This window comes from Ziziphus jujuba, chromosome 8 (genome assembly GCF_031755915.1).
Source record: "Ziziphus jujuba cultivar Dongzao chromosome 8, ASM3175591v1".
NCBI lineage: Eukaryota > Viridiplantae > Streptophyta > Magnoliopsida > Rosales > Rhamnaceae > Ziziphus > Ziziphus jujuba.
In genome coordinates this window covers 25,330,010-25,340,630 of record NC_083386.1, presented here as the reverse complement: position 1 = coordinate 25,340,630, position 10,621 = coordinate 25,330,010, and the positions used below count along the sequence as shown (strand labels likewise).

The 10,621-nt window shown below is 33.9% G+C and overlaps 3 protein-coding genes across 4 annotated transcripts; all 3 read right to left on the bottom strand.

Moving 5' to 3' along the window:
* Positions 1-1,583: 1,583 nt before the first annotated feature.
* LOC107414402 (probable (S)-N-methylcoclaurine 3'-hydroxylase isozyme 2) lies at positions 1,584-4,271 on the bottom strand. Of its 2 annotated transcripts, none has more exons than XM_048469506.2 (3): positions 2,994-4,271; positions 2,414-2,885; positions 1,584-2,308 (listed from the first exon to the last, which is right to left on the bottom strand). In XM_048469506.2, exons 1-3 carry the CDS (start codon positions 3,344-3,346, stop codon positions 1,703-1,705), a joined length of 1,431 nt encoding a protein of 476 aa, XP_048325463.2. In that variant the 5' UTR covers positions 3,347-4,271; the 3' UTR covers positions 1,584-1,702. The 2 variants fall into 2 exon arrangements, with proteins under 2 accessions (XP_048325463.2, XP_060675741.1); XM_060819758.1 differs by having other exon boundaries at positions 2,414-3,620; positions 3,975-4,271.
* Positions 4,272-4,761: 490 nt separating this feature from the next.
* LOC107414425 (probable (S)-N-methylcoclaurine 3'-hydroxylase isozyme 2) lies at positions 4,762-6,643 on the bottom strand. The gene is made up of 2 exons (XM_016022535.4): positions 5,503-6,643; positions 4,762-5,408 (listed from the first exon to the last, which is right to left on the bottom strand). The coding sequence occupies exons 1-2, from the start codon at positions 6,418-6,420 to the stop codon at positions 4,800-4,802; spliced, it is 1,527 nt and encodes a 508-aa protein (XP_015878021.3). The 5' UTR covers positions 6,421-6,643; the 3' UTR covers positions 4,762-4,799.
* Positions 6,644-7,720: 1,077 nt separating this feature from the next.
* On the bottom strand, positions 7,721-9,504 carry LOC112491031 (probable (S)-N-methylcoclaurine 3'-hydroxylase isozyme 2). The gene is made up of 2 exons (XM_025071973.3): positions 8,555-9,504; positions 7,721-8,444 (listed from the first exon to the last, which is right to left on the bottom strand). Exons 1-2 carry the CDS (start codon positions 9,452-9,454, stop codon positions 7,845-7,847), a joined length of 1,500 nt encoding a protein of 499 aa, XP_024927741.3. The 5' UTR covers positions 9,455-9,504; the 3' UTR covers positions 7,721-7,844.
* Positions 9,505-10,621: the final 1,117 nt, after the last annotated feature.

Here is a 10,621-nt window from a genome sequence, read left to right as displayed (position 1 = left end):
TAATTAATCCTCACACTCACAGTTTATAATATATATATATATATATACTCACACTCACAGTTTTTTTTTTTTTTTTTTTTTTTGGCTGAACCACACTCACAGTTTATTATATATATATATATATATATATTTTACTGTTAAATCATATAATTAATTAATTTGGTAGGGTTTTGACGGAAATAACGCCTCTGAAAAGGCCTTTTGGACAATTAGCATCGTTTTATACATCATTGGTAAAGTTGACAATCTCTTTTTTATTCTTTTTTTGTTTTGTTTTTTTTTGTTTTTATGAAAGTAAAATTGACAATCTCAGAGAACTAAGAAGGTGAAAATATATAAATATATAAAAATATATATATATATATATATATAGTATCTGCGTGTACTGGACCGGTAGTGAATTAATTTAGTCACACAAATTTTGATTTGGCTTTTCATAGCTTTTAAGTTTTGGCCGTATTCGTCCCATTATTTACAAACACTTTTATTTTAATACAAATAGGAGAATGACTAGAAGCAGCCACCAAAGCTCTTCACTTGATATTAAACTCTTGGTCTTCTATCTTCTTGTTTTACAAGATTTTGAGAAAATTAATGAGATTGAAGGGGCACAGGAATATAATTCAAAGTAGGATTATTCATTGCATAAGGATGAAAAAAGAAAAAAGAGATTGCAGAGTGGATGAGCATCATGAACGCATAATATATACAATTTATGCTACCTATTTATATAAGTGGTGAGTTTGTGGGAGAGATGTAGGTAAGATTCTTCAATACAACACTAACTAATTTAGGTATGCCTAATTCTCTGCCTTGGCTTCATTTCATAAAAGTGCATTTTAAATTAGCAAATATTTTGGGCAATTTGTGATTAATTAAGAATACTAGAGTTGGTAATAGAAATAATTTAGAATTTCAAAGCATATGGAATTTCTAGGCGGAAGTGTGGCAAACTCGTGGAAGAATCATGGAGGAATTGGTTTTTCATATCTTGTATCCTTTGTGGATCCCAAAGAAAGGTTGATTTTGACATTATGATATAGTTTAAGCAAGTTGGCGTATTATTAGGGTGACTTACTCTACTTAATTATTATTAACTATCACTTCCCATATCGATGACGACGACAACAAAACACACACACACACACACACACACAAAAAAAAAAAAAAAATTAGTTGCAACAAATTTAAAATGAACAGAATAACCAAAAAAGGTCAAAAAGAAAAATTCGAGTCTCTTCTACCATCCAGGTCATTGTATATAATTGTATTTGTGGGTGTATCGAAAACCACCCTGCACAGTTTTAGGAGCAAGAGGATGCTAAATGGTATTGGGGCCCATTGGCCACCTAGTCTCTTCGTTTATCCATTTTCCAAAATTTTTTTTAGTATGAGTTTTTTTTTTTTTTTTTTTGGGGTCAATTTTTGAAATATTTATTACTTTGAGTTTAAGCGGTAATCGCATCCTGTTTTGAAGGTGATTTCTTGGTCCAATCTAAAATTTAAACAAATATTTGTTTAACCCAAAAAAAAAAAAAAAAAAATTGACAAAGACACATTTCTTTAACAAGTCCATTGGAAAATCAAATCAAAGAGAAAACCACAAAAAACCTTAACAAACAATATTCGTTTTTTTACATTCATCGAAAAAAAACATTTCAGTGTTTTTTTTTTTTTTTTAATTTTATTTTTACATAGTTTATTATATATATTTAGGTATAGCTAGCAAAGATTCTTCCTTTTGCAATGTCACTCCAAACTTTTCGTTCATCTCTAACTCTGCAACATCTTCACCTTTGGATAGTGACCAATCAAAGAAATGTATCAAAGATGCTAGAACCAGAGCAACTTGTTTACTAGCCATTGGAAGTCCAGGACAAATTCTTCTTCCTGCACCAAATGGTAAAAATTCATAGTTGTGACCTTTAAAGTCCAATTTCGAACCAACCATAAATCTTTCAGGTTTGAAAGCTAATGGGCATTCCCAGATTTTGGGATCGCGTCCAATTGCCCAAACATTCACAAATATGCGAGAGTTCTTCGGAATTCTGTAGCTCATAACTTCGCAGCTCTCCACAGCTCTACGTGGAAGAAGGAATGGTACTGGTGGGTGTAATCTTAGTGTTTCCTTAATACATGCTTGCAAATAAGGAAGCTGAGAGATATTTGATTCTGCAATGGAGTCTCCTTTGATTTCTCTTCTGAGTTCTTCGCGTACCCTTTTCATTGCTTCTCTGTTCTTAAGCAGCTCTGCCATTGCCCATTCTATTGTTGAAGTGGTAGTGTCTGTCCCTGCAGTGAATAGTTCCTGCAACAATTTAGTAACAATTTTTTAAGTACTTTTTTCTGTGCGTTCTAGAAGCAAAAGTATTGAAATTTTTGCCTCCCGAAAAGTATGTAAAATTTTACATACCAGAAACAAGACATTGATCTGTTCATCAGTGAACCCATTTGCAAGAAAAACATCAAGAAAATCCCCATGTTTTATATTGCTATGTCCGTGACTACCTTCTCTTCTTTCCTTGATAAGAAATTCCCAAACACCAAACATTTCATTTAGACAACCTAAGGCTTTTTTTCTTCGACCTTGGACGTCCAACCTCGAAAATAGAGGATAAAAATCAGCAATATTTGGAGTAGTCCCCAATTCCATCATCCTCCAAATTAGTTCCTTCAATTCACTTGCAATTCCTTGGTTTCGAAACCCAATGAAATCCCTCGAGAAAAAAAGGTTAGCAAGGGTATCAAAAACTGTGGTAAACACAACCTCTCCAATATCTACCACTTTCCCTTCTTCGGTCCTCAAAAATTCAACCATTTCATTCACTTTCTTTTCCCTCAAAATGGCCTGCAACTCTATAGCCTTGGCAGAGAACAGTTGGTTCCTGCATAAGGCTCTCAAGAACTTCCAATTATCTGTGCTTCCACTAGCCCAAACAAGCGATAAACGGTCAAGAACATCGTGTTTACAAGGAGTTGCTTGAGGAACATACCTAGCCGAGAGTAGACGACCATTGGTCTTTAGGATTTCTGTGGCAGCCACTGGGGAAGACCCAACAACAAGGAGTTGAGTGCCTAGCCTTAGAGATATTAGAGGGCCATAGTGTTTGGCTAATTGGGTAATTGAGATGTGAGGCTTTTTGCCCATAAGGAAAAAATTGCCAACTATAGGCCATGGTTTTGGACCTGGTGGAAGAGGCAATTCTCTATCTGAAAATAGAGAGCCAGCGTACTTGAGGAAGACAAATATTATCAGAAGAAAAAGTAGATGGAAAATATTAAATTCACTGGCAGTAAAAGATGAGACCACTTGGGTCGAGTGTAAGGGGCAAGAAAAAGCTCCCATTCTGCCTAATCAGTATACTAGAAACTTAGATATAAAAGCTTATAATAAAATGTACTGAATCCATACCATATATATATGTAAGCGGCGAAGAATGTTCTAATTTGATAAGGTTGAAGCTATAATAAAATGTATTGAATCCATACCATATATATATATATATATATGTAAGCAGCGAAGAATGTCCTAATTTGATAAGGGTTTAGCATAGATCTCGTCATCGACTCCATGTTGGATTTTCTTCGCATGATAAATGTCCTTATGCTATTAAAACGCCCTGTACATGCATTATTATTCTTTGGTTGGTTCATCAAAGGTAAAATGTAACATTGGTATAATAAATGAATGTTATATTTATGATTAATCTAATCCACACGGTTAGATGGGTACAAGCATCTGAGCCAAGAAAAAGGTATCGATTTTGTTTTACTTTTAACATTCGCATTACTTTTTTATTGAAAATCAAACAATCATCCATTTTGTAATAAAAACTCCTTTTTTTTTGAAAAAAATCTATCATAAAGAACCCTATAGGTTAACAGACTCTTATTGTTTATGTAAATAAACAAAGGAGTAAAAAAAGTTTCATAATTCTTAAAGGTCCCCGCAAGAAAAAAAATCTTAAACTTACCTGTTCTCAGCGGACGTGTCATTGTATATCTTTTGCAGCTGTCGAAAGAGCAAATAACTATAACACAATTGGCCCTATCACCACATATATATATATATATATATATAAAAGTAGTTGCACTAGACCGCATCAAAAAATATCAGCTTTTCTATGTATATTATATACTATCTGTATAAAAAAATATTTATGTTGTATGCAAATGATATTTTTAAAAAAAATCAACTTTATATTTTAGCTTTGCTATGTTGTATGCAAATGATATTTTAAAAAAAAATATTAACTTTATTGTATATTTATATACAAATACATAACAAAAGCTGATATTTTTTTTAAAATAACAGCAACTTTTGATATGGTCCGCTAGAATATATATATATATATATACTATATAATATATACGTTTGGTCTAGTTTGGGTGATACATAAAGAATCTTTGGTCATGGAGATTTACAAATAAATAATAATAATAAAAAATCTTTGGTCATAGAGATCTACAAAACTCAAAACACGTTTCTAAACAACTCAAGAGGGCTCTCGAGATTACCAAATTGACCAAGTCGTTGCCCTGCCCATCTCTTCAATTTTCTCACCCACTAAACACATTTGATAAATATGATTGAAAGTTACTCATATTAGACTTGCTTAAGACTTGCCTGTATTGACAAAAGAACGTTAAACAACCAAACCGTGGCAGCAAAGTAAGTCTGATTTTTATTTTTGTGATGGAACCAAAAAAAAAAAAAAACTAGGAAAGTAAATATGACAAAACCGGAGTGGAAACTAATAGTAAAATCAAGAAGCAGCAAAGCATAACATGTCTGCATATCAGAGTTTCCACTTGGGAATTAAGTGCAAAGGTTTTACCATCTGCAACGTTAAGCTAAGCTTCTCAGTCATATCTATGGTTGAAGCATCCTCACCATTTGGAAACGACCAATCAAAGCAATGGAGCAAATAGGCTAAAATCAATTGGCCTTGCCTAATTCCCATTGGCAATCCAGGACATATTCTTCTACCTGCTCCAAATGGCAAATACTCATAGTTATGACCTTTGAAATCCAACTCCGACCCAATAAATCTTTCTGGTTTGAACAATAATGGGTCTTCCCAGAATGCAGAGTCTCTTCCAATTGCCCAAACGTTCACTAGAATCCGTGCGTTCTTCGGGATTGTATAATTCATAACTTCACAGGTTTCAGGAGCACAATGTGGTAGGAGGAATGGTACAGGTGCGTGCAATCTCAGTGTCTCTTTGAAACATGCTTCCAAATATGGAAGCTGAGAGAGATTTGACTCTGAGATTGAGTTTTGGTCACCGAATACACTTCTGAGCTCTTCTAGAACTCTTTCCATGGCTTCTCTGTTCTTCAGCAGCTCAGCCATTGCCCACTCCACCGTAATAGTAGTTGTGTCAGTGCCTGCACTGAACAATTCCTGCACAACAGCAATAATACCAAAAACGCTCAAATTATGTCATTTTTTATAGCTAAAAAAAATGGACAATATAAATGCTTAATTGCCTAATTACCATAACCAGTTGATTAATCTGATGGTCTGCAAACTCATTTTCAATCATGGCATCCAAGAAATCACGCTGACTCGTTGAATTCTTGCCTCGGTTTTCTTTTCTTTCCTTGACAATGTTTTCCCACTCAGCTGTGAGTAGTTTAGCATGCATCTGGGTTTTCTTGCTTATATCCTGCAGATCCAACCCTGCTAATATTGGGAAAAACTCTGCTAAATTTACACTACTTGCCACTTCCCCAAGCTTCCTAAAATGGCCTTTGCATCCACCATAATCATCTTCTTCAAAGCTTGTGAGGTCCTTGGAGAAGAAGAGGTTAGACAGGGTGTTGAAAACAACGGTGAACACAACGTCCTTAATCTTCACCGCTTGGCCTTCTCTACCACGCACAAAATCAACCATTTCAGCCAATTTGCTGGCTCTCAAACTAGTCTGCGATTCTATTGCTTTGGGCGAGAACAACTCGGTCCGGCACATTGTCCGAAGCAACTTCCAGTGGCCGGTGCATTCGGGGGCCCACATAAGCGACGCCGGACTGAGTTCTGCATCTTTGGGTTTAGAACCTGTCAGCTTCTCTGGTATGTATCGAGCAGAGAGAAGACGATCATGGTTCTTGAGTATTTCAATTGCTGAAGAAGGTGAAGAGGCGATGATATGGAGTCGGGTTCCTAATCTAAGAGAAATCAAAGGTCCATAAATTTTGGCAAAGTGGGTCATGCTTATATGGCCTTGTTTACTCATTTGGGGTAGATTACCGACGATTGGCCATGGTTTTGGGCCTGGTGGCGTATTGATCGATTGGGAGGTAAATTGCTTCCAAATGAAGAAGATAACGGGCAGAAGAAGAAGAAGAAGAAGATGAAATGGAAGGGAGGGAAGAGAGACGTAATTAACCATTTTTGTGAAGAGAGTTTGATCCATATTAGAAGCTTTTGTGGGAAAGGAAATAGCAGAAGATGAAAACTTGAGGAGCTGGGTTAGGCTGCTTGGGAGATTTTAAGTTCCTCAAGGAAGAAATCTGATAGTCAGGTCTCACTCGGTATGGTACTCGCTGAAACTCTTAGCTGTTCCCCCTGATTTCCAGTCTGCATCAGGATACGGATTTCACATGGTCTCATTATTATTATTTTTTTTGATAAAAACAAAAAATACAAAATGTTATTTTGGTATTGCTCTATATGCTTTGATAATCATAAATATTAATGACACTTCACCTTTAAAACTATCACACCTTTTCTCTTTTTTTTTTTTTTTTTTTTTTGCTAGAAACACCTTTTCTCAAACTATATATAAAACTTTTATATATATTTTGGAAAATAATAATAATTATATATTTTCCATAAACTATTATTTTGTTTTCTATTTAGTTTTATAATATAATTTTTACCAAAGTTTAACACAATTTATCATGCATAGTGTACAAAAATTTGAGAATAAAATATTATTTTTTTATTTTTTGGGTAATAAAATATTTAAAATTTCATTTAGAATAAACTACTTATCTCATAAAAGAGCCTCTCCACTACCTATTTCATTGCACACTTATATGGTACGTTAATACCTACTACGGTATTACTAGTTCCACATGTCCTCACCATTAAATCCGGAATTGGATTAATTTTATAGAGAAAGTATGTAACTTAATTTTTAATCAATTAACAGTCGCATTCGAATGCTTGAGCAATGAAAGAAAACTAGAAAGCAAGAAAAAAATATTAAATCTGAATGTGATTTTCCCGTTTTGTTATAATAAATATGTGATGTGACTTTGTCTACTTGTACAATTGTAATGCAACACGGACCGTGCTGGAAGATATTTTTCAAAGAAGACTCAACTGGTATCAATGGGTGAGTTATTTGGAACAAACCAACCAAAGCAATTCAGCAGATAAGCCAAAATCAATGGCGCTTGTTTGGGTACTATCTACCTGTCACTCTTAATTGCGTTCCTTTAATCTTAATTGGGTTTGGCTGGTGGGAATTGGATGAGCCTGCTAAAAGCTGGAACAATATCATATTTTATAAGATTATGGTTTAATATTATATTTTGTATAATGAATGTGGGTTTTATCCATCAAGAGTCAAGACCCAATCCATTTGAAAAGGAAATTTTCCCATTCTGATTCTTTACCCAGAAATATAAAAAATTAGAAGGAAAAATTGGTTTGTTAGCTTGGCTCAAATTAACCTCATCATTGATCAGGTCAAATCATCTTTATTATAAGCAGCCTTTTTATTTCCAATCCAAATAAATAAATACGAAAATTAAACATAATAAAACAGAGTGAACCAAACTAATTGAAAAAGAAGCATATTCTGAAATCTGAACTAGAAATACACAGGTGCTAAAATCTCCGCTTGGGAATAAGTTTTAAAGGATGTACCATTTCCAAAGATAAGATAAGCCTCTCACTGGTATCAATGGGTGAGTTATTTGGAACAGACCAATCAAAGCAATGTAGCAGATAAGCCAAAATCAATGGCGCTTGTTTGCTCCCCAGAGGTTGTCCTGGACAGCTTCTCCTACCAGCTCCAAATGGTAAATACTCATAATCATGACCTTTGTAATCCAGCTCCGACCCAATAAACCTCTCTGGTTTGAATTTAAATGGGTCTTCCCAGATTTCAGGGTCGTGCCCAATTGCCCAGAAATTCACAATCACGCGGGAGTTCTTTGGAACCGTATATTCCATAACTTTACATGTTTCAGAAGCACAGTGTGGAAGAAGGAATGGAGCAGGTGGGTGCAATCTCAATGTCTCCTTAAAGCATGCATTCAAATATGGAAGCTGAGAGACAACTGACTCTGAGATATTCGAATCTTGGTCGAATTCTCTTCTGAGCTCTTCACGAACTTTTTCCATGGCTTCTCTGTTTTTCAGCATCTCTGCCATTGTCCACTCTACTACAGTGGTTGTAGTGTCTGCACCTGCATTGTACAATTCCTGCAAAACCAAAAGACAAATACCAAAATTGGTCATTAAAAACGTACAATTAATATAAGATTAACAAGAAAAAGAAAAAAGAAGATTGTTTTGGATATAAATATATATACAATAATCAGTTGATTAATCTGATAATCTGCAAACTTGTTTTCGAGCATGGCATCGAGGAAATCACGTCCTCTTGACGGACTATTATTGCCGCGACCTACTCTTCTTTCTTTGATAATATGTTGCCATTCACTGTAAATTTGCATGACGCACTTTATGGTGGTTTTCTTTATACCCTGAAGGTCCAAGCGTTCTAATATAGGATAAAAATCTGCGATATTTGGTTTACCAGCAAGCTCTGCCAACTCCTTAAAATGGTCTTTTAAGCCACTGGATTCCTCTTCTCCATCTTGAAAGCGGACTAGATCTTTGGAAAAGAAGAGTGTAGACAAAGTGTTGAAAACAGTAGTGAAAACAACGTCTTTAATCTGCACAACTTGGCCTTCTTTGCATTCCAAAAAGTTGACCATTTCACCCAATTTTGTTCTTCTCAAATTGGCCTGTGAATCTATTGCTTTGGGTGAGAATAACTCAGACCGGCACAATGACCGTAACACCTTCCATTGGCCACTGCATTCAGGAGCCCAGACAAGCGAGGCCATGCTAAAAGGATCAGGGTTGGAATCGCTGGACTTGTCCGGTATGAACCGGAATGAGAATTGACGATCATGGGTCTTCAGTATTTCTGTTGCGGCTGCTGGTGAAGACGCAACGACGGCGAGCCGAGTACCTTCTCTTAGTGAAATCAGAGGGCCATAAGCTTTGGCAAAGTGTGCAAATGTTATGTGACTGTGTGTCTTTTTACCCATTTGGACTAGATTGCCCACAATTGGCCATGGTGTTGGACCTGGTGGTATATTGAAACATTGAGAGGTAAGCTTCTTCCAAATGAATAATACAAGGGGTAGAAGGAGAAAAACAATGGAGGGAAATGACAAGTAATTTTCCTCTCTTCCAAACATTGTTAGCTTCTATTAATTTTTAGAACCTTTCTGATAAAAGTTCTACAAGATGGTTGAGAAATTGCAAAGCTTAAAAACCATTAGATGCGAGCCAATAAGGTAAATTTAAGACATTGTTTACTCAGATCCTGGTCTCGCTGACCACGTGACTCTGGCCATCCAAATTAAATATATATATATTTTTTGATCATCTGAGCAAACTAAATATGATCAGATCTTTCTGTAAATTTGTTTTATATTTAAAATAAAGATGAGATCTGTTTGATTTTCTTGACAACACCAACGAATCTTATTTTAGATATGTATTAAATCCAGTGCATGCAAAACGTTGGGAATATAAAATGAAGTCAAACTTGAAAAATACCAAATTCCATTTTTTATTTTTTTGGGGGGTAATATATCAAATTTCATAGTTTATATACTTAACCGATGCACTTTTTGATAACTAATTTCATAATCTATGAAAATGTACATGCTCCTCCATACACAAGTGATGTGGTTCAAGTAATACTGATAATATACTGATAATAATAGTAACATATGGTTAGACCTTTTATCTAATTACAAACTTAAAAGAATTGAGTATAATATTATAAAGAATATATAAACACCAAATTGAGAGGTATTTTAAATTGTTAATTCATAAAATGACATTCATTTTGATAAAATGTTTTTATTTTTGTCATTATAGCCAAGGTTCGAATTTTCGATATTATGTAAATATCAAAAATTTAAAATATAAAAATTTCTATAAAAATATTGGAAAGTATCGAATATGAATAAAAATTCACAAAAATAATAAAAATTGATAAAATTTTATTTAAAAAATAAAAATTGTGTTAAAATATTAGAATTAGCTTATTTAATCAATTAGTTATCAAACTGATTATAAAAATTACAAAAATATTGAATAAATATTATATTTTTCTTAATCAATTTAATTTATAATAAGCTGTAATAATTATAAATAAATTATTATTAATAAAAATATACAACAAAGTACATATTTGATAAAATTGTTTATTAATTAAGATAAAATAATTATTATGATTACATTATATTTCGTACATATCATCTCAATACTCATAAAATTATTAAATAGTTAAAAACTGTTGATATCTTTCTTGTTCTCATATACTCATATCATCTCAATACTCATATATTTGT

Bases quoted from the DNA above. Each gene is read 5' to 3' on its own strand.
- LOC107414402 (XM_060819758.1), bottom strand. From the start codon at position 3,346: ATGGGAGCTTTTTCTTGCCCCTTACACTCGACCCAAGTGGTCTCATCT. The intron at 2,309-2,413 runs GTATGTAAAATT...AAATTGTTGCAG, and splicing joins AGATCAATGTCTTGTTTCTG to GAACTATTCACTGCAGGGAC.
- LOC107414425 (XM_016022535.4), bottom strand. From the start codon at position 6,420: ATGGATCAAACTCTCTTCACAAAAATGGTTAATTACGTCTCTCTTCCC. The intron at 5,409-5,502 runs GTAATTAGGCAA...GCTGTTGTGCAG, and splicing joins AGATTAATCAACTGGTTATG to GAATTGTTCAGTGCAGGCAC.
- LOC112491031 (XM_025071973.3), bottom strand. From the start codon at position 9,454: ATGTTTGGAAGAGAGGAAAATTACTTGTCATTTCCCTCCATTGTTTTT. The intron at 8,445-8,554 runs GTATATATATTT...TTGGTTTTGCAG, and splicing joins AGATTAATCAACTGATTATT to GAATTGTACAATGCAGGTGC.